The sequence below is a fragment of the Alligator sinensis genome, unplaced genomic scaffold (assembly GCF_000455745.1).
Source record: "Alligator sinensis unplaced genomic scaffold, ASM45574v1 scaffold1719_1, whole genome shotgun sequence".
NCBI classification, from domain to species: Eukaryota; Metazoa; Chordata; order Crocodylia; family Alligatoridae; genus Alligator; species Alligator sinensis.
The window spans coordinates 487,042-512,524 of NW_005842507.1; the positions used below are offsets into that span (position 1 = coordinate 487,042).

General features: G+C 45.3%; 1 protein-coding gene across 9 annotated transcripts in view; it reads right to left on the minus strand.

Annotated features, from left to right (window-relative positions):
* UBR4 (ubiquitin protein ligase E3 component n-recognin 4) overlaps nucleotides 1-25,483 on the minus strand; it is a 101,452-nt gene that overhangs the window by 18,499 nt on the left and 57,470 nt on the right. For all 9 annotated transcript variants that reach the window (XM_025213129.1, XM_025213126.1, XM_025213123.1 and 6 more), the window contains 31 exons: nucleotides 25,371-25,467; nucleotides 24,807-24,914; nucleotides 24,266-24,382; nucleotides 22,957-23,166; nucleotides 22,016-22,165; nucleotides 21,082-21,309; nucleotides 20,880-20,958; nucleotides 20,233-20,472; nucleotides 19,099-19,267; nucleotides 18,253-18,397; nucleotides 17,293-17,378; nucleotides 16,657-16,744; nucleotides 16,315-16,508; nucleotides 14,085-14,324; nucleotides 13,088-13,226; nucleotides 11,936-12,061; nucleotides 11,266-11,394; nucleotides 10,252-10,595; nucleotides 9,064-9,154; nucleotides 8,575-8,659; nucleotides 8,049-8,176; nucleotides 7,243-7,372; nucleotides 6,485-6,642; nucleotides 6,237-6,346; nucleotides 5,802-5,943; nucleotides 4,803-4,884; nucleotides 4,273-4,446; nucleotides 3,602-3,723; nucleotides 2,953-3,150; nucleotides 2,777-2,857; nucleotides 397-484 (listed from right to left, as the gene is read on the minus strand). In XM_025213129.1, the coding sequence (XP_025068914.1) occupies nucleotides 397-484; nucleotides 2,777-2,857; nucleotides 2,953-3,150; nucleotides 3,602-3,723; nucleotides 4,273-4,446; nucleotides 4,803-4,884; nucleotides 5,802-5,943; nucleotides 6,237-6,346; nucleotides 6,485-6,642; nucleotides 7,243-7,372; nucleotides 8,049-8,176; nucleotides 8,575-8,659; nucleotides 9,064-9,154; nucleotides 10,252-10,595; nucleotides 11,266-11,394; nucleotides 11,936-12,061; nucleotides 13,088-13,226; nucleotides 14,085-14,324; nucleotides 16,315-16,508; nucleotides 16,657-16,744; nucleotides 17,293-17,378; nucleotides 18,253-18,397; nucleotides 19,099-19,267; nucleotides 20,233-20,472; nucleotides 20,880-20,958; nucleotides 21,082-21,309; nucleotides 22,016-22,165; nucleotides 22,957-23,166; nucleotides 24,266-24,382; nucleotides 24,807-24,914; nucleotides 25,371-25,467 (4,478 nt within the window). The remainder of the gene's footprint in view (nucleotides 1-396; nucleotides 485-2,776; nucleotides 2,858-2,952; nucleotides 3,151-3,601; nucleotides 3,724-4,272; nucleotides 4,447-4,802; nucleotides 4,885-5,801; nucleotides 5,944-6,236; nucleotides 6,347-6,484; nucleotides 6,643-7,242; nucleotides 7,373-8,048; nucleotides 8,177-8,574; nucleotides 8,660-9,063; nucleotides 9,155-10,251; nucleotides 10,596-11,265; nucleotides 11,395-11,935; nucleotides 12,062-13,087; nucleotides 13,227-14,084; nucleotides 14,325-16,314; nucleotides 16,509-16,656; nucleotides 16,745-17,292; nucleotides 17,379-18,252; nucleotides 18,398-19,098; nucleotides 19,268-20,232; nucleotides 20,473-20,879; nucleotides 20,959-21,081; nucleotides 21,310-22,015; nucleotides 22,166-22,956; nucleotides 23,167-24,265; nucleotides 24,383-24,806; nucleotides 24,915-25,370; nucleotides 25,468-25,483) is intronic.

Here is a 25,483-nt window from a genome sequence, read left to right on the forward strand (position 1 = left end):
GGGATGCTTTTCTTAAAGCACTGGACAGGACACAGAACTGATTGCATCCAAAACAGGCTGCAGAGTCCACAAAAGATCTTGCTTTGTTTCTCTGCTCCTCTGTTCCCCACCATCTGCATTGTGAGGTGGGCTAGCATCGTCCTCATAAGAGGACTGCAAAGATAAATTCATTTACTGTTTGTGAAGTGACAGGCAGTACGAGGATAAGGGTCATGTTAGTGCCTAGATTTACAGTACAGGCTACAGAGCTGTCATCAGACTGGTCATCTGCTCTCAGTGAAGCAGGTAACTATAGCAAAAGAGATATCAATCAACTATGAACTCAATGCTGCCAGGTTAATGGTGCCACGCTCTCTGGAGCAAACCCTGGGCTCCATATCCAATCCCAGGTTTTACCTGTAGTGGAGTCCAGAGACTCGATGAATTCTTCAGTCGCATCTCCTAGCAACCCTCGCATGCGGTAAATGATCCTCATTGGCTCCCCCTAAGGAAGAGAATTAGACAATGTCATGTCTCCTGTGCTGGTGTCTGAAAAAGCACAGCGGTCCCACCACATTCTCTTTAGAGGGGATTACGGGCGTTTAAGCATCCGTTTTCTTTCACCCAGCACAGAACAGCTATGTGGGGCATCCCTGCCACTGCTCACTTCTCCTCTTTCTTTAGAGACGCTAGAAACTATTATAAAACCACATGCTGCTAAAACCTCAGTAAACCATCAATTACTCTAGTCGCTTCCCTAACATTGCCCCATTATCAAGCTGTATGTCTAATTAACAGCTCTTTACTACTAAGCCTCCCCTCTGACTGATTTCTTTAGTGAGAAACCGAACTGGGGTATTCAATAAGCCCCATCACCTGGAAGCATAATGTGTAAGTCTATAGTGCAGGCAGCTTCTCTATAATCAATCTCTCCTTGGCGTAACCCACAGCCCAAGAAGAGATGAGGAAGTCTACCCGAAACCTCAGGCAAGGAGAGAGGCTTTTAAACAGACAACTCCTGATAATGCAAAATGAAGGAGAGAAAAGTAAGCAGCAGTTCAATGTGCTTTTACTAAAGGAGAGTAGTATTATTAGGAAGATTCCACCATAATCAAGGACTAGCTGCAGAGAGGGGGCCGGGTTGGCTTGCAGATGCGTTTCTATCCCAGAACACTGTTTGTCGATCACTGAACTTCCCATTTTAATCCAAAGGTCTGAATAAAAAGCAGAAAAGAAAAATCCCAGATTTGGGAGCAGGAGACCTCGAGAGAGAAAACCTGTCAGAGAGCACGCTAAGCCTGATGTGGAATAAGCAGTGCTTAATGTCAGAGCAAGTACATAAGCACAGGGAAAGCCCTGGGGGAAGATCTGCTCAAAGGCCATGCTAGAGACCAGCAATTAACACCGCAGGGGCCCTGGTAAAATGGCAGATGAACAAAAAAAAAAAGCCGGTGAAAGAGACAAGGGAAACAAAACCAGGCCTGAGGTTAGCTTCTTGTGAGCCTGTCTATTTCCTAGGGAACTCGAGAGGGAGCTCCAGAAGTGCTTTGGAGAGATGCACACAAAGGAAGACAGATGAAAGCTGTTTGGTGACAGTAATGCTGAACAAACTCAGCCTTTCACATACAGCAGGGCATCTTGGGAAAGCAATACACCGACTACTCCGCCACCTTGCAAGTGCAATATTCGGGTTTGCTTTTCTTGACAGCACGTTCAAATTGGGATTTACCAGAAGGAGCAGACTGCAGTTCCCCACCCCCCAACCCTGGCCTTGTTTCTTAGTGAGAAAGAAAAAGCTCACTATCGACTCTCTTTGGACTTGATTTTGCAGCAAAGGTTTGGTATCAGAAGCAATGCTTCCAAACATGACAGCTCAACGAAAGTCAAACCCTCCCCAGAGTAGCGAACCCCAAACACCATTGAGCTGGTGAGTGGGAACCTCCAGGTGAAAGTAGGCATTGGGGTCTTCAGTCCACCAGAAGCAAAATGCAAATGAATAAACTAGGAACAAGCAAAGCATATAAACCGAGATTTTACAAATTCAGTCCGCTTTCATAATCTCCAGCGCTATTAGTGCTAGCAGGGCTGGGAAAACACATTTTAAATGGGGGAGATTTATTCTGACAGCTTCCTTTTTAGTAGGAGCTTAATTTAGTGGATATAGAGCGCACAATACCGGAGGCAGTCATTCTGGATTTTATTCCCACCTCTGGAATGAGCCTGCTGTGACACCATGGGCAAGTCCCTTCAGCTCGCTGTGTCTGTTTCCTCATCTAAAAAATGGGGCAATACCTCCAGCTAACGGCAAGTTGTGAGGATTAATGCCTGTCAAGCTCTTGGAGGTCTTTGAATGAAAGGCACTATAGCAGTGCAAAATAATATGGAGTGGTGTCAGATGCTCTTTCTGCACAGACATTTTAGGCTGGTCTTTGAAATGCAGATTGATGGGGCAATCTGGGGTCCCCCGGCTGTACACATATATCATGTTGCCATGTGCAGATGGAGTGTGAAATGAGCATTGAAAGGCAGTGACACTAAATGCAGTGGTTTCTCAAGAGGGTAAGAAGCCTGAGGAGTCGGCTACGATTCCTACAGATGTTTAGGTGCAACAGGCACACTCCATTAAGACCGGGTCAGTGGCACATGCATTTGGGTCACCCATACCACAAAGCTGAGCAGCAGAAAGTGTTTTTTTCAGTCCAAAAGTGGGTGCATGTAGCAATCCCAAGCCTTCAGGCTTCAAAGACAAATGCTGAGCCTGTCTGGCATTAAGCGATGTGGGGCTGCACGCACATACCTCATTAGTGGGACACCAGACCTTCTTGTAGACCTCAGCAACTGGTAGATCCAAGCTGATGATCTTATTGTTCACCAGAAGCTGAAAGGAAGGAGAAAAGAAATCTAAGCACAAGTTCACAACATCGCAGGGGTCATCACATTCCCTGCGGGAGAACCGAAGCTGTGCCTGCTCACCTCCATTCCACTGTCATCCTCCAACAAAGCCACCAGGTCACAATCTTGACAGATTTTGTTCTTGATGTCTCTCATGAGCGGCCCAATGCCAGGCTCATTACTGCTGTAGGGGTTCCCTGGCATCCTGCCCTGCAAGAAGTCTTCCTGCTGGGGATCCTTCTCCAGCGTCACAAAGAACTCTGTCACTTCGTTCTCTTCCTGTAGAGCAACGACAGAGGGCGAGTGGGTGAAAATTTCCCCAACCACCTTTTCCCTCTCCTCTTCATGCCACATAGCTAGCAAATTTTTCACTAAAGGCGACAGTTATGTCATTCAATAAGTCTCCCACTGCTGAACACTGTTTCTGACTTAGGAGATCTGATAAGAACAGATCACATCCTGCAAGCAGAGCAAGTGCACATTAAATAGAGCACAGAGACGTTTTATCTGCATCAGAAAAGTGCACAGTCTCTGCTGTGGTATCGCGGTCGAGGAAGGGGACTGCATATCAGTACAACTCTACGTGGCTGGCATCAAACCAACCTCACCGTGCATTGCATGGTTTTGGGTCTGTTCTGCTGCAGTGAAAGCTACTTTGCTTTAACAAGTGTATCTCATTCCAGGATATACACAAGACCTGCATATGACTGCATGTGTGTCTGCTACTTACAGGGTAGATAATACTGCAAAGTCTCTCAAATATGAAGACAGGAGTCCTGTAGTCATCAAGGCTGTAACGTTTAGCGGTTTCGATGCACACTGCCATGAAGGCTTTCGTTTCAGATTCTGTGCCTGTAAAGAGAACAGGGTAGCTAGGGAAGCGCAGGGCTGAGTTTTTCCATTGATCTCTGCTTTTACCCAAGCAACCCTCTTGTAGCAAGCAGGATACTACCCGGCTGTGCTCCTCTCTCCTGAAAAGTGGCACCTATCTAACACAAGAGAGGGGATAGTGGCACCACTTCAGAAAAGCAATCTTTTCATAACAAGACTTGACATTCCTGGAAACCAATTAACTCAAAATCCAGGCATTTCTTCTGCTGCACCCTGACCACAAGGAAATTGTTAGAGAGCTCTGCTTGCAAAGTCTGTCATACAATGAGGGGAAGTGTGTGAAAAAGCCACTGTCTTGCATTAGTGCTTCTCAGCCCTAGGCAATGACACTTCACACCAGACTTGAAGTGCTGCACGATGATCATTTCTTAACTCTAAAATGACACTGTCGACAAAACCATGAGAAACCCTGTAATGGTCCGTCAGAAACTGTGCTGATGGGGCTGCAATGTGCATCTTGCTATCTCAGCTGACCTAGAATCAAGCTTCCTGGAAGCCAGCTGGCTCTACCTGTTGTCATATCTTCCAACATCTCCAGCAGCATATCCTGGGTCTCATCAATCAGCTTCGTTCTCTGCACCACCAGCTTTCTCAGGCATAGGTAGCCATTCAACACCGTGCCCACCAGCCGGCTTTTGAAGTGCCGTTTGATAGACTCCACCTCCACGAAGGAAGAGAGGAGCCCTACATGAAGGGGAGAGAACAAATGTGTAACTGCACTGCAAAAGGAACATCAGAATGAACCAGCCTGCAGAGACTCCTAGTGCCCAGTCTGTGACTTACCCAATCGTGTGCGTGTGTGAGCAAGCACTCAAATGTGCAAATTGCCACATTAAAAAAACCCTGCACAAGGGCTGCTGCCCTTCTTTCTCGTGTTAAAGCCAGCTCTGATGATACTCAGCAAACAACTTTACTGCTGCTTGCACCCGTGGTGGGGGCAGTTTGACACTGAGCCATAGGCTGCTGTACACCATACACCAAGACCAGGGAGGCACACCTCTAATTATAACATGCAATCAATATGGGAAGGCAGTAGGTACCTGTGAGGCTCTTCAAGGCGTACCCCTGCTGCAGGTCAGTGCTGAGAGTGGCTTCTTCCAGGGCAAGTAAACGGGCAATTTCCTAAAAACATGAACAAACCCCATCAGGATGGCCAAGCAGCAAAGCATACTTGCGGTGCGAGGAACGACTGGCTGATCAATGCCCAGCAGACCCAAAAGAGAGTCTGGCTGCTGTGAGATCACCAAATTACTAACAGGCATTGCAGAGAGCTAAAGCTGGCTACATAAAAGCCAGAACTGCAGTACAAAGGTGGGGGAAAAAATCTGCCTGTTGGTGCCCAAGGTGTATTCCTTAGGTCTTCCACATTCCTATCCTCTATATGTCAATCCTATCCCTGACAGTCCCCCCTAGGACCTGAAATGCTGGTATTGGCATTGTACCTGATGTGTGTATTGCCCATGGTCAGGTATATTGCTAGTCCAGTAATGTTCAGGTGCCCTGCTGCAGGGTTCAGTTCAAACTCTTTATCCCCCCATGTGGATTGCCTGGGGCCAGGGTTGGGTTTCCCCTCTGCTACCCTTAAGTATCAAGCTGCTGAAACCCACATACTGGAAGACAGTAACAGCAAGCACCGCCCCTCCAACAGCCTGCGAGTCACGCTCGAGGAATGGAAGCAGCCCTAATCCTTCCCTGTCATCAGTATTTGCCCTCTGAGCCCAGCCTGGCAGCTGGCGCAGTGCTTGGTGCAAAGCTCCTGCCAAGTCCACGTATCAGATGTTCTCATTTCTTGGCATAGCTGCCCATGGAGCAGTTACACAAGAGAAATGGGCAGCTTGCATCATGGCATGGCGCAGCCAGAGATAAGACAGATGGAGTCATTTCCGCTCATAGGTGGAAGCAGTCACCTCAAAAATCCCACAGCGAGGACTGGTTCCCTGAGTCGGGCAGCACAGCCTTCAGCATGCAGGCACTGGGTGAGCAGACTGACAGGGTGCTTGCTTCCTAGTACTATTTTGCTCCCTATTGCACACACATACCTTTGTGATGAGGTTACCAATGTAGGGCAGAACCCCTCTTGCTGCAAGGTAGACCTTCCAGTGTGCAGGCTTGATGAGCTTCTGATACAGACCCAGGTACTCAGCAGCACACTCCCCAGCAATACTCAGCTCATCCAAGTAGCTACCACAGGGAAACAAGCAGAAGTAGGGAACTGTTTAATGAGAACAAGCATCCAGGATTTAAGGACAGTGTGGAAACATGAAGAACAGCCCCTGTCTCATGCACGTTTTCCATCCCTCCCTCCCTCCCCCCCAGCACTACTAAAGTACTGTACTTGCAAAACCTTAATCTTCTACAGGGGACTAAGCTCTAGAGACCAGGGCAGCGCTTTTAGAGGAACACAGAGCGATTCTAGCAGGAATCAGGGGTCAATACAGACAGGTGATGCACAGGAGCTGTGTCTTATGAGATACCTGGTAAGGAGATCAAGGACCTGCTGTTTCCGACTGGGAATGGTGGCCAGAGCTTCTACAATAGTGCATGCAGCCTGCCTTGCAGCTTGGGTTGCAGGAGTAAACAGTACCTACAGCAGGAGAATTGAAATGCAACCAGTTGGTGACTTAACTGGCAGCTCTGCAGTGGCTAAGCAGTCGGCACACCCCACCGCTCTCACACTGGGCACGGGGCATCCCCCACACCTTCTCCCTCCAAGCGCTTTCACCTGTCGCAGCCAGTTGTTGTGCCCCAGCTTGAGATCCAGAGGGCAGGTTCTCTTCCCACGGCGACTCATGAACTGTTTCCATTTCCAGATGTACTTTTCGGACAAGTAGAGCTGGTGCAGCTCTGTTCTGCTGGGAGATTTCCCATTTGCCTCTATACCTAAAACATTAACACAACTCTAAGGAACTATCGATGGTCCCTGCAGTAATTGCTTCACATTGGTAACTATTACATTGATAGACTGGGAACTGTTTCATTTCAGTGGCTTAACATTGCAACTTGGATACCCAGGCAGGGGGCTTTCAAAATTAATGCTATAGATGATTATTCCTAATAACAACCTTGGAAAGGAGCTGGTATCCTCTGCACCTTAAAATGGGGTTAGACAGAAAAGGATCAAGTGCCTTGCCCAAGGTCTCAATCTGAGTCAATAGAGCCAGAAAGAACTCAGGAGGCCTGGGCTCCTCCTAGCGCTGTGCTCCCTTTGTTCACATCAGACACTTCTAAGGTTTTAGTCCATAAAAAACTCCTGCATCAACAGGGTTGAATCTAGCATGCAAGTGCTACTGCCCTGGAGGATGCTAATCGTTGTACAGCTGAAGCACAGAGATCAGCTGTGAGGGGAATACAGAAGACTGGTAGCAATTTTCAGACCAGCCAGCAAGGTTACTATTCAAATATGGACACAGACAACCATCACCCCCCACCCCCCAAATGCAGTTAAACTGTGCAAAGATGAACTAACAGACACGATCCTACCTCTAGCAGGGAGGCATTTTTTCCAAGCTTCATATGATGCCTTTGGGTCCCTCTTGAGCCACAGCTGAGCCTGTGCATGGATTTCATTGCTGTAAGGTTTAACGGTGGTGAGAGTATTGACAGGCACATCCTAGGAAACAAAGGGAGAATCGTGGATCGTGACAGCCTCAAGTTCTTCCTTACGGCAAACTACTCACGGGGCTCCAGCCTGCACCACAGTCCCTCCCAGGACAAACTGCTTCTGCAGCAGAATCTCCCACCTGGCCTGTACACTGGAAAGGTGAATACAGCTCTCTGTGTCTGGACAAGCACAGTTTGGTTCAGTTTTATATGGCCAGATCACTCTGCTTCACTGCAAGACACTGCATTAGTAGTGTACATACTTTACTCCATGCCCATGAGACTGATGTACAGCACTACATGGAAAAAAAAAAAAATATCAATGGGTGTACTTGCTTCAGAGGAGCTGGTAAAAGCCCTCCAAGAACCTATCTGAAGTATCAGAGTTATTGTCTCAAGAGCCCTCTTTCTACAGATCTTAATATGTCTTTGATGGAGAAAGTGGAAAGTGTTTGGATTAATGATCTGAACCACTAAGAACAATACAAAACAGTAATCAATTTATCTGTAGATCTTGTTCTTCAAAGATTTGCCACTAGATTCCAGCTCTTGGGTCTGGCGCTTCTACATCAACAGTGAACAGGAGCAGGAATCCATGACCCATGGTGTCGCTGGAATAGTGCACGTCAAGATTTTACTCAGCCAGGTGTCTCTCTGCCTGTGCTTTGTAGTGTTAAGGGAGGTACCTTGTTTTTCTTGCTGGTTGGAGCAGGAGGTTTGATCAGTTTTTGCAGAATTCGCAGGCACATGAGGGTGATGTTCTCAACTACTACTGGAGTCTTAATGTTTACTGCCATCAAGAAGAGGCTGAGAGCTGAAAGGACAGAGGGATTAACAGTGCTGAAGTATCTGCAGTCAAGGTAGGAACCCATGGGTGAGGTAGCCCCCTCTGGCTGTCCACTCCACCGATGGGCCAGGTAATCCCAGGCAAGATCCTTCCCTCTTGAGCCAACCCACTATACTCTCCTGAAGTCGCACATGATAAAATAATCCTTCCCATAAGGGAGATGATTCTACTTCCTTCCCTCCTTCCTCGCACAGCCTGTCTGCTATGCTGAGATACTGCCCTGATGAAACTTGCTGATAGCCCCTTTGCCTTACACGCCAGCTATCTGTGCTGGGATGGCTGATCTTGGTCACCGCTCTCTCCTATCCATGCAGACCTTAACAGAGCAATTTTGTTTGAACTCCTAAATGAGTATCTGCACTTACCACAACGCAATCGCAGCTCCCAGCAGCTGTCTTCCTTCGAGATGGAATCGGTCAGCAGCAGCATTTCATACTGGAGGCTGCTAGCCTGCACCAAAAGAACAAGCTAAGTTTTAGCAAGTTTCAGTGACGGGACAGTGTCATTCGTGCCACGTCATATTTAGCAATACAATCATCTCAGCTCAACGTCTCTATATGGGGTGAGTGGCAACCTGCTTGAGGGGGGCACAGGAATGAATAATCAGGAATGCTACAAGAGAGAATGGATATGTCTCAGCAAAACCGTTTGAGGAAACTCATTTACCATCATATATATCATGCTATGTTTGACTCCAGGTTTCTACCATAATTCTTGCCAGGGGACACAAGACACTCGTGACTGTGGGCTGGCTGGGGACATTACTTTACATGAAGCAGATGCTGGAACCCCACAAAGCAGCTTGGGAGGGATAAGAAGGAAAAGAGAAATACTAAAACATCAGGGTTTCTTACCAGATCTGGGTTTGCCCAATGTCCTTTCAGAGCAGCAGACACCTTCCCAATGATTAGGTCATTCATTTGTTGTGTGGCCTCGGGATTGTCTCTAATTCCAGAACCAAAGGAAGTACTATTAGTCACTGCTTATAGCGATTTCACCAGTATGCCAAATATCTCATTTTGGTTTGGTTCATCTGAAATCTACAGCGATTTGGTGGAACTAGCATTTTCCTGACATAAAAGAGCCCTTTATAAACTCCCTCTTGCGTGGTAACCTCTTAAAGCCTTGGCACTTGATCAGTACAGAGAAGAAATAACATCTCACATATATGAATCTATGAAGTGCTGAGCAAGCAGAACTTCAAAAGGAAGTGTGGAAGCGTACACAGGCACAGAGTAACTGAAAGCACCACAAGCTCGCTCTATAAAGTGCTTGAAAATGTGAGGTCGATGTAAGTGTCAGGAATTGAACTTGGAAGGTCTGCTTCCCACTCCCTGATGATTTTACTAGAAACAGTCCTGTAACATGAGGAAGTATCTTAACACTAACACCACCACTAGTATACAGCTTTCTGCAGCACAGCAATACAAAATATAGACACGTCTCTTTGAAACAGTGGCTGTAGAGAATATTTTCATCTGAACACCTCCTTTATGTATAGTGCTAATATATGTACAAAGGGAATAAACTAACATGATCACTGCAGTGGGAGAACTCACGTCTTGGGCTAGAAGTGGGTTATCTACTACAATAAGCATTATCATCAGTCATGTGGCAACTTCAAATTACGTTCCATGGATCTAGCTAGATGGCACCTTTACTCAATTCTCAACTTACTTCAGAGAGAAAGTAAAGTAGACACACAACACATGCAGTGCATACTGCAGAGCCAATGCTGTTCGTTGGTGTACAGTTATTTCTGAGAAAGAAGTATATTTATTCCAGAAAAAGTTACTCCAGTGTATGATGTTGGATGTTTGCTACCCCTATCAGCTGTATACTGAGTGCAAACCAACTCTACCCTGCCTAGTGATCAGTAGGTAACACTACGGGTTACTTTGTGCACAAGGCTTGCAGAGCTACTATGGACTAAAGTACTCCAGAGTAACAGCATCATGTGTCCGCTAGCTGTTAGTACCTCAATGCAATTGGAAACAATTGGTCTGAAACACCCACAGGCAATTTTCAGAGCCAGGACCAACCTGGTTAGAAGGCACATGAGCTGACGGACTTCCTCTCTCATCGTGGCAGCTCCACGACGTAAATTGTAGTCAAATAGCTCCCGGATAAGGCCCTGGGACACAAGAATGTGCCGAATGGCAGAGTTGGTTGCCAGAGCACGGAGCAAGGTGATGCAGTGCTCAGTGACGGCCGAAGCACAGCCGTAGCATTTTGTTGAAGATGTATGACCACAGCCCAAGACGGACAGCGCTCGATACTGGCTGGCGGTAAACGTGGGCTGAACAGTGGTTCGGGATGACTTGGTTGCTGCCTCTCTCTGCTGGAGATCGTATTCCAAGAGCTCTTTTCTCGAAGCAAAAACTTTCTGCAGATATACAAAAAGAGAAGAAATGAAAGCCATGGACAGTTTAACCATTTTGAACTTGGGGAAGTTTGATGTAAATACACTAAACTTTGTGGGTTGTATTTCAATGGACTCGAATGCAAAATGGTGAAAGGAAAAGGGAGAATGACTACATGATTTCTGAACTTAATCAAGGTCTCAAGACTCTCCATTGTGACTGTATATTTTAGATACAGCCTTTTTCAACTCAAAGGTGTTGACAGACCTTTGTAGAGTTATTAATGAATTTCCCACCCACCCTCACAAAGTAGTTAGTTATTCACCTCCATTTAACAAACGGGAAAAGCGGGTAAGTGAAGCGATCTTCCCAAAGCTGAAACGTATCAGTAGCTGAGCTGGGAAGACCATTAAATAATCTTGGCCTGACTCCAAGTTCCCTCTAACCAGCAGAGAACAACATGCAATGGTTACTGGAAAAGGGATAGTTACCAGTATCCAAGAACTAGCAGTAGTAGCCAAAGGTTCAGAAAGGATCGCTTGAATGAGTTATCTAAAACCTAGCTGTTATATCTCCTCTAATGAGAGCTTATTACTACTATTTGTTAGAATGGCCACAGCTTGCTTTGCACTTCTGATAATTACCATTTGAAACAATTTAGGCCAGTTTGCCCAACGAAGAGAATACACATACCTGGATGATCTTGGAGAGCTCCTCAAAAGAGTTTTTGCAGTCACCACAGTACTCCTGGGCTAGCTGAAGGATGTATCTATTCACACTAGCTGAGGTAGAGCTGATCCCTCCGCTGCTACCAGACTCATCCTGAGACAGGAGAAAACCAGCAAAAATTTGATCTGCAAGAAGTCACACCGGGGAGCTCTGCAAACAAAAGCTCTTTGCTACTGGAAGTCTGTGTGAAACGAGTCTTTCTGCCAGCTTTTAGCTTACTAATTCTCTAACAAAACAAAAGGAAGATTCTCCAAAACAGATAAGTTAACAGCATAATTACATTACGGAAAGCAGTGGAGACTCTTCTGCACCTGTAGATTATATAATGCAATACTGGCCAGCTTACAGATCTGCAGCTGGCTTGAAAAGCTGCCTTGGATATAAGGCTAGAACCTGAAACGGTACTGACAGTTTCCGTTCCAGAAGAGGATAAAGGATACTGGTCCCTGAAGAGCAATGCTTACAGCTTCACATAACACAACGGTGACACTAGCAGAAAATCATTCACTTCGCTCCCCCCCACCACAACCCCAAAAGAAATGCTAGCAATTTCCGGTTTGTGACAGTATGACCAATCTCGTCCAACTCTGGTCCTGGCTGAAGTCCATATTGTGATTTGTCTATCCCTTGTTACCTGTGGCTTTTCAGGTGCTGCTTCATTCACTTTACACAGCAGGTTTTCCAGCTGTGGTCGGTGTCCCATTAGCTGATGATACACTCTGTCAGCCTTGTCCAGAAGAGTGTTAATATTCGTTACTGCCTGAAAACAAAAAGGAGAAAACTAATGTCTCTTGTGTTCATACAAGCTTTAAACTCAGCCTCTGAACAGCGTGACACGCTTCAGCAGATTCAGCTGCTGATCCAGCCTTTACTTTTCTGCCTTCTGCTCAGTGGGACTGTGAGCTGCAAGCCTTTGGGTACAGCGGTTCCTAGAAGTCACCATGGCCACACATCAGATAAAGCACGTAACATCTACCTTAAATTAACCTGATCTGTAGATGTGGACAGCAAAAAGGGAGTCCGTTATTGTTTGTATTTCCCCCCCATGCTGCCCCATTGCGCTTCTCTGGAGATCAACATAACCATCTGTAAAATGATCTAAAAAATTCTTCTTCACACTTTCCCCTTGCCCTGCAATGTCCAAAACCTTAAAAAAATTAGTCTGTTGCTGTACAGAGATCACTGCCTATTCAAGCTGCCCAGTAGCCTCTTGCTACATCTCCCCAAAGCTCCATCTCCCCATATTTGCTGTCTCCTCTTATATCTAGGACTGCAAGCCCTCTGGAGTATGGGCAGTCTTGTCCTGGGGTTGTACAGTCTAATGCAGTGAGACTGGTCCGTGATAGAGGCATTATGGTAGTACAAATAATAAACACAACCAAACCCCACTCTCACCACAGAGTTGAAGAGGTATTGCACTGTACAGGCTGCTTACCAAGAAAATAAGAGTGCTGCTCTTGGAAAGAGTTCCAGTGGGACATCTTGTCTAAACCAGTAAGTAAATGACTGCACTTGATTTCTGCTAAAGGGATGAGGAATGGAAAGGGGGCCTGGCACAAAGGTCAGTGCCAAAGCAAATATACTACAGGTCAGTTAATGCGACTCTCTGCCTTAACCAGGGAGAATAAGGTGGCACATGAGACACTTTCCCTCCCCTCCCAGGGACCAAGCACATTGCCACCACAAAGCTTCCAGCTGGAAGATGACCTCCAATGTGCCTTTATTATAGACAAGGTTAAAAGAGACTGTATTTACTGGTAAATTCTGCTACTTGTTCTAGTCTCACCTTCTTCCGATCCTCTTCATTCTCTATTGGATCCACCGCGCAGCAAGGCTTGGCATACAGCATGAAGTCAAAGCGAGCGTATTTACAGAACCCACAGGCGTTGCACAGGAAAGGATCTTTCTCATCATAATTAATGGATCTGAAAGACAGAGCAAAGATGGTTGTGGATGATAGTAGGTAAGACTATAATTCACATGTGCGCACACACAAATCACATGTACAAATGAGAGAAAGAGATACTAATATACCTAACCTGCCAAACTGCTTTTGAGAAGCTTCACAAAAATCTACCTGGAAGCATATTAACTGCTTCCTGGAATAACACACCTGGGGTTACTTCTGGAAGAAGGACCATAACTAGCTCATAAAGAATACCAGGTGACGTGCACCCACTCGGAGAGGTGCTTTGTAGCTTGTGTACTTCCCGATGGAACAAATTCAAGGATGGCGCCACTATTAGATGGTGGGCCAGGTCGTCCATTTTCATTTTTCAGGAGCTGTTTGGAGTAAGTAAAAAAAAAAAACAAACTCTCCCCTCTATTTTCAGGCAGCCTGGGTAATTCTTATCTGTAGTCTAGTGTAGTGAAACTATGATGTTATATTGCTGTCATATTTCTATACTGGAGGTGGAGGCATTTCAGTATGCATGCTAACATGGTCACAGTAAAAGATCTGTAAAGCATCATAGACTGTTCAGGATTTGGAAGGAGTCTGGGACTGGGTGGGCAGGAAGACTGGGAAAACAAGGTGATGGGGGGCGCAGGGGTTGTACTGGAGAGACATGAGAATGAAAAGGATGAGGGAATTGTGTGTATAGCACCAACTTAGAAAGGTAGACATTGAGGGTGTGGGTCCAAGGCTTTATTTGTTAAAAGAGAAAAAACTAAAAAAATACCAATTAGCTGCTCATTTGGCAAGCACTGTCCACCTTGTGCACTGAATGAGGCAGAGGTTTTCTGGGAGAAAATACAGCGTGATCATACAGATTTAGACCCACCTGCACTTATGACACTGGTACACGTTCTCGCCACAGTTCCCACACACGCCAGGGTTGGCTGGGACGGACGCACTGCAGCGAGGGCACTGAAGGGTTTCTGTGGAGGCCTGGTAATTCTCATAGAAATCTGCAAATTCAATCATTAGGTTTGAAGCCACAATGGGCAGGGGCAAATCAATCTTCACTTCCGTCTGCCCTGGGGTGAGCTGGACTTTTTTGGCTTTGTGCCAACGAGCAGGTCTGGGAAAGAGAGAAACACTCATTTACCAAAAAGTCACCTCCTGCCCCCACACAAGCCAAACGCAACCGTCTCAGCTCAAAATCTACTTTGCACGGGATGAATGGAGAGCAGTTCTAGGATTCATTTCCTTAGCTTCTGTATTGACATGATATGTAGCCAGAAATACATTTTAAGCTGTTATCCTCTTCATAGAGAGACTGTTTAGGATTAAAGAGCTGTTGATGCCTCATGGAAAAACTTTAATTCTACAGATATTTTCTAGGGATTTTCACCTCTATTTTTTATTAGCAAAGGCATTTGCATGAAAACAGGATATTTATTTCTAAAGATCTCATCTGCTCCTACCGTTTATTCCCAACCTGAAGTCAGAATCCTCTCTTTGTGACATCATAATCCGCTTCACCGCAGCCACTCGTGATGTCACAGAGGATTAGAACTTCAAATAAGCAATAAGCAGCAGGGATAGATTAATTCCTAAGCCAAAATGATTTGATTCTGGTGAGAACATCTCAAGAAGAAAGAAGGGAGGTATATAGTGGCTCTCAATTGAATAAAACACTGAAAAGGAGCATTTTGAGTGGTTAAAACAGTTATTTGCAAGTTAAATGATCCAATTTCTATTTTTGGCTCTACTACTGACTTGTGCAGATCTGGACAAGATGCTTGGCTTCTCAGTCCCACCCCTTGTAAAACAAGTACCTCCTCCTCCCTCGTGGTCTGGCTCTGTTTAACTAAGTGATGCTGGTGGGGGGGTGGGGGGCAGGGGTCGATACTTCTGGATGCCTGTGGAAAACCTAAATAACAAGCTTCCATTATGTGGCAGAGGTTGGTCATACTGGTCTCCAAAAAAAAAAAAAGTCCAGTAAATCATCTGCTGGGTCAGCAAGACATTTATTTGCTAATGCAATTTTTAGAGGTATAATTCAGACTGGCAATTTGGATTGAAAATAGGTCCTGGTAGAGGCTCAATGTGTTACTAAGGTAGAAGAAGATGGCGATATTCTCTACTTTGAGAGTGTTATTCTCCAAGGGATGGTAAAGCAAGAAACAATGCAGCCAAGCTGATACCCTGTTCAACCCACTCATCTGAAAACAAGCTAGGCAATTAAAGTTAAAGCTGAATGTATTGTTCCACAGCTCATAGACAGACGATTACGGGGCCAGCAACTTAGTGACAAGATCCAAATCCAAGACAAGCAGATGGCAAAGTTACATAACACAACAATAGATGTAGGATAATAGACTGCTTTGTGGAAGCTGTTTGGAGACACAGACAAGGATCAAGACCTTAATCAGAGACACCAGTGCGTTTTGCATTCCTCAGACGGATCAGTAATTACTATCAATACAGAGGAGCTAAGAGAGGATTCTCTGTAGGCCAACTCAAGGACATATTCTTGCTGCCACCTCAGCTGTGGGATGTATAAGGCACCTGAAATGCAAGGCTAACTACATTCTTAAAACTGTTATTTTATATGCTGTATAGGCAGGAATGAACAAATTGCTGGATCATCTACAGACCACTCTGCATTAATGAGACAATTCTTAACTTAAAAATCCAAAGGAAAACTCAGGGGAATTTAGTTTGAAGTAGACAACCTCATTTTTTAAGAGTGAGGTCACACAACTCATCTGCTTGGTTTATAACCAGATCCTCAATAGGAAACTATTGCACAACATCACCTCCATTTTTATTTCCAGTTCACATTATACTGTCCCAGGTAAAGCTCTCTCCATGCCAAGTGGCTTGCCCCTCTGGGATCAAATGACGAAGGAATTTTACAGCTGAAGTCTGTAATGATTCCCCCAAAAGGGACCAGTGAGTTCTACCAAGTAGAAGTCTGTGCCTCTCTTCAGGAGTTGGAAGGTAAAATCAACTCCTGTACTCCAGGAAAGAGTTGTATCCTATATAACAAACCACCTCCCCAGTAAACTGGTATTCTACCAAAGAAAGAGCCTAACCCTATTCCAAAGCTGAGTAGTACATACTTGTTTTTCAATTCCACTATGGCCTGCACTGTCCTGTTATTGTAATAGAGGTTGATTGTCCGGACCATTTTGGTGCGTTTTAGATCTCCTATCTTCACCGTCACTTTGCTGATGGTGTGGCTGCCAATTAGCTTCACGACCTGCTGGGTGGTGGTGTAGCGGGTGTCTACCTTGATGGAGGAAAGCTTGATGTACTGGAAGAAGACAGACAAATTATATTAAAATCTTCAGTTAATAACAACCACACATCCGCTAATGTAAAAACAGGAGAAGTTAAACTGACGTATAGTGGCTGGGATCACCCTACTCCAAAGAGCCAAATCAGAAGAGATGATCACTTACACAAAATGGCACTTCTGGGTTATTGCAGACTAGGCAAGGATCACTCTCCAGGTAATAGCCATCGAACTCCACCAGGCCAGACAGTGTGCTAGAGTGAGAAAACACGGTAGGGGAGGAGAGGGGGCTGTCACTGGCTCTATTTTAACACATCTTACAGACAATCAAAGCAGGTTTTATCAACCATAAAAAGAAATAAATAGCATGCAAATAGAAAAGTAACTGGGTAACTTGGAAGTACAATTAAAGGTTCCATTGATACATGCATGACCACGTGAGAAAGTGTCTGCAATGGGAAAGAGTTCAGTGAAGTTACAAACTTACGACTGATACCTGCTTTTCCTGCTTAGGTAAGCAAACATACTCACCTCACTGTGCTCCCAACTGTCCCACAGCAGTTTACCTTCTAGGCATCCCTAACATTACAACCAATTACTGCTACCACTGTGTAACAGTACTCTCCATCAAGTGATCAAAGGAGGGGGCTGACTATTTTCTTAATGCTAACTGCAGCAAGCACGTGATTTTGGCAGGGATCTTGTTGCCTGTGTTAACAAAGGAATTGTGTTCCCTGGAGACTGCAGCTGGTCTACTGAGAAATTCCCTTGGTGTACTGAAAGAAAGGGAGGAGGGACTCACTTGTAAATGTTGGAGTTAGGATGGTTGGTAAGGATGTGGTTCTGGGTTCGGAGAATCTCGACGGCCTTCTGGGAGTATTCCTTCAGCTGAAACGGTTTTAAAAAAAAGCCACTCAGGCAAGTAATAACCTAATCCTCTTTTCTGCACTTACAATTTTTTGATTGCAACAGCACAACAAGACACACAGACTTCAACCCTGTGACCTTCCAGATACCCAGAAGATGCAAGCTCCATACACGCAAGAAGCTGAGTGGTTAAAAATCACAGATCAGGATTTTCACTGAACCTAAAATTAGACCTTGACTGCAGGAACAATCTGCAAACCCTGACTAACAAATGAGGTTACTGCCCAGCGTTGGTGGTATCATCTCTTGTACATGTGCAATTATCAGAGCATCTAAATATGCTGCTTTCACAATAAAAGATGCATGTTTTCTGAGGCATATATTATTAGACCAGCCCAAATAGTTGGAAAAATTCTTCTTTGCAAGCTTTTGTGTACAGACACCTTTCATCAGGCTGAGGAAGCATCAGCAACTGGAGAGTACAGACCAACTGCAGATGCTTCCTCAAGCCTGACGAAGGGTATCTGTACCCAAAAGCTTACAAAGAAGATTTTTTCCAAGTATTTGAGTTGGTCTAATAAAATATATCAGATTTACCCAAAGAACCTGGTCTGCCTACGTCCTTAGACCTACATGGCTAACCACCTATACCTCAGAAAACATACTACATTCCCCCCTCGTTTTGCTTCAAGGTAGTGGTCATACAGGATTAAAGAAGAAAAAAAAAACCTCGAACAGATAATTTCTGATTGAAAAATGATTTGAAGGGAAATTTTAACCAGTTCAACCATAAGCGGATTGATACCCTTATCCCACAAGAAGGGAAGACTACTTAGCAGTGCGTGGAACAGAGGATGCGACTTTACCTTAGCTCTTCCAGAGCAAAACCACCTACCTTCTTCTCAGTCTGTTGCGTCTTCAGAGAAAAATAGCCCAGCAGATCCACAAATTGGGCAGCCTTCCGCCCATATGCGGGAAGTTCTGGCCATACTGACCACATGAGATCTAAGAGCAGTTCTTGCTGAGACTTGTTAGAGTTCCTGATGGACAGATTACAAATTAATTTAGTGTATGGATCTCCAATCCTAAATTGTTTTTCATGCATAGAGTTCTTATATGGTCAGTCTAGTCCCTGATGAGCTTTAATACAGAAAGATACTGACTGCAGCTTAACATCCTCTCTTCTCTCTAATTAAATCCATCTAGTAGGTGCTTAACAGTCATGCAACGACTAAATTGTCCAGGAAGTTGAAGAAGTTCATCCTGCTTAGTTCTGGCCTATCCCAAAGTGACCACATGTAGCGCTTGAAATGCTCATTTGCACTCGCCTGGAGAAAAGAAAGTTAACCTCTCACGAATTCCAGTTCACAGGCTCAGCAAACTGGAAACGCAGTCTTCCCTTTGGACTAATATGGGGACTGACCAGCAGTGATTAAGCAACAAGAACAGGTCACTTCAAAATGTTAGAAGCTTGGTCCTTGAGACAATCGTATCAGCTGAAAGACCTGAACACACCCCAAGCACAGAGAGGCTTTCATACGTGGCACTTTCAGATTAACAAGGACTTTGTCCTCGGGGCATCTTTTTCTGTGGATTCTTGCATCAGAACAGTGCTCTTTGCCTGGTACTTGTGGCTTGCTGGCACTCAGCACTGTAATGGGTTTCTGCGTCTTTACACACCCTACAACCCATCTGTCACAAAGGACCCAACTCTGAGAAGAGGTTTAGGTTCAGCACTCACCTGTAGATGTGGAGTGCCAGACAGTGGGCCTGCCACCGCACAGAGGAAGAGTTGGACTCCAGCAAGAAGCAGCGCAGGAACTGAATAAGCGTTTCCTTATCGGCAAATTTGTTCAGCTGGTTCACCAGAGCCGTGCACAGCTGATCCTCTTGGCTGCCAGAACTCTCACCTGGAAAACAGCATGAGAGAGAAGTCAGAAGAGGGCAAAAAACCAGGTGGAATGAATGCAGTGCAAATGTGCCACAGTGCCTGCTTAGGGGGCATGGCAGGAGAGACTGGAGCAACCATGGACAGCAATTCTATGTATTGCAAGTGTCCGCAAGAAAGCAAACAGGTTTCTGGTCTGGGATCCACGCTGAATGACAGCCTAAAATTAAACCAAGCCAGCCAATCTCTGAACGGCTTGCCGGGGAGGGGTTCCTAGAAATGCATCAGGCTCTCTGGTAGTGAACATCAGCTCTTCCTCTTGCTGAAACAGATCACCTAAAGGCTTTCCTTACCACATGGGAGCCTGCAGTGTGGGAAGCTCCTTAGGTGATAATTTGATGTGGAGCTCTAGAGTGCATTGTGGAGATTGAGGACCAAGACTTCAGGACTGACAGGAAGTTTTAAACATGCTATTTCCTACGTACAAGCCAAGTGTTGAGGCAGACACCAGCTCATATAATAAACCTTGGAAGGATGGAGTGGTAGCACAGTTAAGTGCAGACACTTAAGAGCAGAGGAAGCTGACTGGGTTTTGGGGATACATCCCCCAACAGCTGATTCAACATCCACTAATGCTGGGTAAGGAACCTGCAGGGACAGCCTGTATCAGAATTAAAGGCCCAGGCAAGTTGGAGAGCCTTATTCAGGGCTTGTGATGTCCTACGCACTTCAGATTAATTCTAGCACGGCTTTTAAGGAAACAGGTGCTGCTTTTGACTCTCTCTAACCAACAATGAACCAACAACATAACTATCCGTGAAGTATTTCTTGGGTCACTGGCCTAGAGCCACTCGTGTTCAAGGTGAATGGCGTTAATTGCCATAAGCAGCACACTGATTAGATGGAACAAGAAATCCATCTGGGGAGGAATACATTCTACTTCTCGGACAGGCAGAATCCCAGACAGGCTAACAGCATGCAGCATACCCTCTCGCTCTTTCTCCTTTTCTTCCTTTTTGCTCTTTTTGGTGGAGGATTTACTCTGTGTTGCTGGCTGCCCAGAGCCAGAGGCTGCTGGAGCAGAGGTGGAAGAGGTGCTAGATCCAGAGGATGAGGCCACAGACAGCACTTTGCTGCCACAAAGAGCACAAGACAGGAGCTGCAGGAGAACTGGTGACACTCCTTCATCTACCAGGAAACTGACTTGAAGGAGAAAATAGAGTACGGCTGTGGAGGAAGGAGAAGTTTTAAGTATAAATAAGGAGAACCATAAAAAAATTACCCTGCGAGATGGCACTGCGCTGCTTGTTGGATTAGACCGTGTGGCAAAGAATCTGTTTGCCCAAGACTGCAATGCCAGTAAGGGAAGGCAGGTATCTCAGTTCCCAGCCCAATGTGCCATCCTCACTGCCCCTCTTCTCCCTTTTTAACTTCTCTACTCACTGAACTGAACCCACTGAATACTGATAATTAGCAAAAGAATAAACGCATGGCCACTCCATGCTTTTATCTCAATGCCTTCTTCCTCCTCTGTGCTAAACTTCATATGCAGAAGCTCTTATAGATCTGAGATGCCTTGGAAAAAACTAAAGCATATTATGAAGGCCTGAACTATTGTCAGGGAGATAACTTACAGTCATCTTTAATGCAGAATTTCTGCCAGTTCACTGTTCGCTGTGTGGCAATCTCCGCACAAGCCTTCAAGTGTTCCATCTGAAAGGCAGGGCAGCATGGCATGTAAGTCAACTCTTCTAATGTCACCTTCTTTAAACACAATACGCCTTATTCATGACACACACATATACACTCTGTCCACTATAACACACTTCTCCTTACCAAGCTGATTAGTGTATCATACTGGAGAGCAGAGCCTGAGCTTGCAGTGACCACACTTGCCCGAAGGTAAATGCCTTGTTCTTCCAGGAGTTTTTTAATTCCGCGGACATGAGAATCCAAGGTGTGCAGGTCCCGGAGCTGGCGGTACTTCTCCTTTGAGCCGCAGATGAAGAGCAGAAGCTTGCGGACTTGGCGGCGTACGAATGGAGTCTGTTGGATCATCAGGTACTAGATAAAGCAAAGCTTGACATCAATGCTATGATATCAATAGCAGTTGACCTAGGCCATTCACAGTAATCAAAGAATCTCACGGTGAGATGAGGTAACCTGAACTATGCTATTTCCACAGAAAAACTGTGAACTAGAGAGGCTTTAAAGAGTGGTTCAGCTTGTAAGAACCCAACGACATACCATCACACTTTCGCAGCTGACAGAAGAAAGACTACACACAAAACAGTGCTGTGTAGTACCAAGGATACAGACTATGGAGCTATACGCCTCCATAGCATAACTGCGTAAACCACAATGGGACCAAAGTCCTTCCCCTGAATTAACAGCTACATTTTGGGTTGTGACAGAAATAGGCATGAGAGAAGTGAAAAATATTTTTCCCCAAAACCATGATTTGTCCTAAAGGATGTCAATAAAATACTACAATGGAGCTCCAAGTTGCACTACTATCTATCTGAAGACTCTTGATTTGATGTTGAACTATGGCTAGCAATGGCAACCCAATCCTTGAAGCATGCGCTTCCATAGACATCCGTTTTATACAGATGCATGTAATGCCAGGGAGCTAACCCTCTCTGCAGGGCAGGGTGGAAGAAGGTTGCCAGATCAGTCATGCTGAGGAAGGATCACATACTCATTTTCTTCTCTTACTACCCAGAAACCCTACATCCATCTCCAGAAGTGCGACATGTTCTTCACCTACCTCAGATAGGAAGTAGAACCAAGAATGATCAAAGATGGGCGGTGGGATGCGTGAGTTGGTGTCAGCAATCTTCTTGATCTGATAGGGTAAACGCAGCACCATCTCGGTCAGCAGCTGAGTATAGGCCTCAAAAACATCTGCAGCGTGACCCTGAAAGCAAGGACACACAGTGGGTTATCTTGGAAAATGCAGCTTAAACCCCAAACATTCCCTGCTTAGGAAGGAAGGGGAGATGAGAGATGATGGACTGCTCATTTACTAGTCAGATTAATCTGTTACTATTGAATCTTATTCTCACTTGCTCCTTCATGACTAGAATGAAAACCCTTGACTGACAGATGAACACAAAGCTAGCAAACCCCCAAGGGGAGCTGACTGAAAGGTAGCGGTTGTGGTGCAGTAAGTCTCCTTACCCTGAAAGTGTTTTGACATGTTATCCTTCACCTTAGAAAGCATTCCTAACATTTAACATGGCTTATTTTACTGCACCTGTGCACAAAAATCAAAGCTCTGACACAAGTGGAACCTTAGAATAAAGACACCATGGTGGTTGAACAAGCCTTGGATTTAGAGTGGAAATCCCCATCAAGAGCTGCAAGGCGTTCTTGCCATAATAAGCAGCAGTGGTTTGTGGATTTTGCATGCCAAGCAGAAGGAGTCACCCCCATGGAGTGAGTAGCTTCCCTTCAGGAAGATTAACATTTCAACAAGAAACAATGACAGCAGCTTCACAGAACTGCCTGACATAGGGAGCTCATCAACAGACGTGACAAGCAGGGCTCTGCTGTCAAAGAACACGAAGCATTCCCCGAGGTGCCTATTGAGCTCCACAACTGAAGAGAGGGAGTGTTAACTTAGAGGAGGTGCACACAGGATGATGCTATTGTGTTTTGGCCAAGAGAAGTTACATGGGGATGCGACTGGTGCGGGGTGCAACTCACCTTCACATACTGACGGAGGAAAAAGGGGCTCATGTCAGGAGGGGAAGAGGTGGTGTGGGGTTTCAGCAGCTGACTGGTGGCTACAGGCTCCTCATCATTCTGCTGGCTTTTCCAGTACTCCAGGAGAGACTTCAGCACGTGCAGGCAATAGTCAACAGCACCAGAGCTCAGCAATGCCGCCGCAGTAGCACTTGAGATGAGGGAAGAGGACTGAGAAGGGAGGTGGAAAAAAATGTTACTCAAACTCTGAAGAACCAGCAATTTCCACAGAACACAGAAAGCCACTAATGCCAGGCAGGCACTTGCAAACTCTGCAAGGAAGGGGGCAGATTTCTGATGAAACTTTACAGGCAGCTTTCAAGTTTGGAGTTTGTTTGAGGTTTTTCAAGAAAAATCAACTGAAATATTTGGAGGCTCTTTTGAACAAGCGCTTAGTAAAGAAAAACAAATAAAATCTCCTCTTAAGTCTAATCTCCCCTCGACACATGTGCCAGAGGCCACTGTGCTACGGATTAGACGGCTAGTCTTTTTTTTCCTTTTTTTTTTTTTTTTTAAAGTTGGGATTTCTATTTGTTGATCTGGGATTGGGCCAGCTGGGGGGTGGGGGGGGATGCCGCTCAGAGATGCTGCTCCACCCAGGTACTGCTCCACCTGCATTCTGCAAGACGACGGGCTTTGATTTCGGTGGGAAGCTCAAGTGACTAACAAAGGCTGGAGAAAAAGCTACTGTAAATAAAACTATTAAAGCAGCCCTGTAAATCCAAACAAACCCCACAGCTTATAAGCTCATTAAAATTTGATGCAGTTCAGACTAAATTTTTTAACCTCTATGCTTTTTTTTATTAATCTCCTTCCCACCACACATACTGCTTTTTATGCCTTATTACTGTACCTTTTAGCAACAAATATCTAAGGAATCCTCTTAGCGACTTTTAGGTTGACACAGCAGCATATTACTTTCCAATAATCACATTACCAATCCTCTTTAACCCCTTCAGCACTGACGTGGTTTAAGGAAAACTTCTGGACAATTTTAAAAAACACCATTATCTGTTGTCTCGCCCCAGATCAGAATGGGGCTTAACCCACAAACTGACAGAGAAGTTACTGTAGCTTTCTTGCCCTGCCTGTTTTGCCTTCACAGTTCTAGCATGGTTTTCTTGTCTTACAGACTCCCCAAAAATCACTTCTACTTTCCTTCAGTCCTATGATATCTATTCCAAGGAGTATTCCCCAGCCCACCTCTGCCTGGCGATGAACTGCGATCCCACGTGTCAAAGCCCCCAGCAAACACAATCAGAGCTCATACCTCGCATATGGAAGATTTAGATCCTGACTTGGTCCTGGACATGAACACACTAAGCAACCTCATTACTACCAAATGAACTTCGTTCACGGGAGAGCGTTCATTCTTCTTGGACACGTCCTGCAAGGGGAAGAGACCAGTCACTTATGAAGCTCCACGGAGAAATTCCAATCTAAGATCAGGGAAACTGTTTGCAAATGAAGCTGTAGCAGTGACAGACATTAACGGTGCAAGTCTCCTAAGCACTGATGGCAGCACAGACCCCAAAGGACACAGGTAATCCGAATAAGCCAGAATGCATCATGTCATTGAGAAGGCCAGTTCTAAAGGTTTGAGTGAAGTAAAACTCTGTAACTACACTGCACACTGACTTGCTGGCATTAGAACCATGTGGGAACTCTACTCAGTTAGCATTTATGAAGCAAAGCAAGTGAAATACATGGTCTAGACAATCAAACTGCTCTTCCTCAGCTCTCTCTTAATGGAAAGGGCCTAAGCTACAAATTCTAACAAGCTCCAAGTATTTGTCTGCACTACACATTACCTTCTTGTCCATGCACAGTTCTGCAATGAGCTGGGACAGAAGATTATCCAAAGCACCCTTGTCCTTCTCATCATCTCCATCTAGGTCTGTTGTGAGCATCAAAATAACCTGGAATCAGAAATTAGGGAGTTGGAAACATCAGGATTCTACGGTCACAGGTGAGAGCAAGGGACTAAACCCCACAGAAGAATGTCAGATTCAGATTCATTCTTGCCTGAGTTCTACCTCAGCCATCACACCTGAACATTACAACATTTGGCACTGTCACCAGAACCTCCTAGGATTTAGCTGTGCGTATAAGAAAACAAAAATGTCACTCTCTCAGAAAAGGTAATGGCATCTTTATGAGTTTACATCTAGCAGAAACTAAAGGGCCTGGAAGGTCATCTGTGAGACTGAACCATTTAAAGGGTCTTTGCCTCTCGCTGGAAGGGATCATGCGGTGTAATTTGGTTGCATCGGAAAAGATCCATGCAAAATCAATTTGTGTGGGAAAAGGTGTTAGATATGTCTGTGGTAGGTGCCAGACGACAGGATCCCTTGTCTGGTTCCTTTGTAAGCTACCTGCATGTAAGGAATGGCACGGACTCCTCCGACGTTGCGCAGCTGGGGGAGGTTTTGCAGCAGTCTCTCCAACAGCATCAAACGGACCATGTGCAGCCTGGAAAGAAATCAGG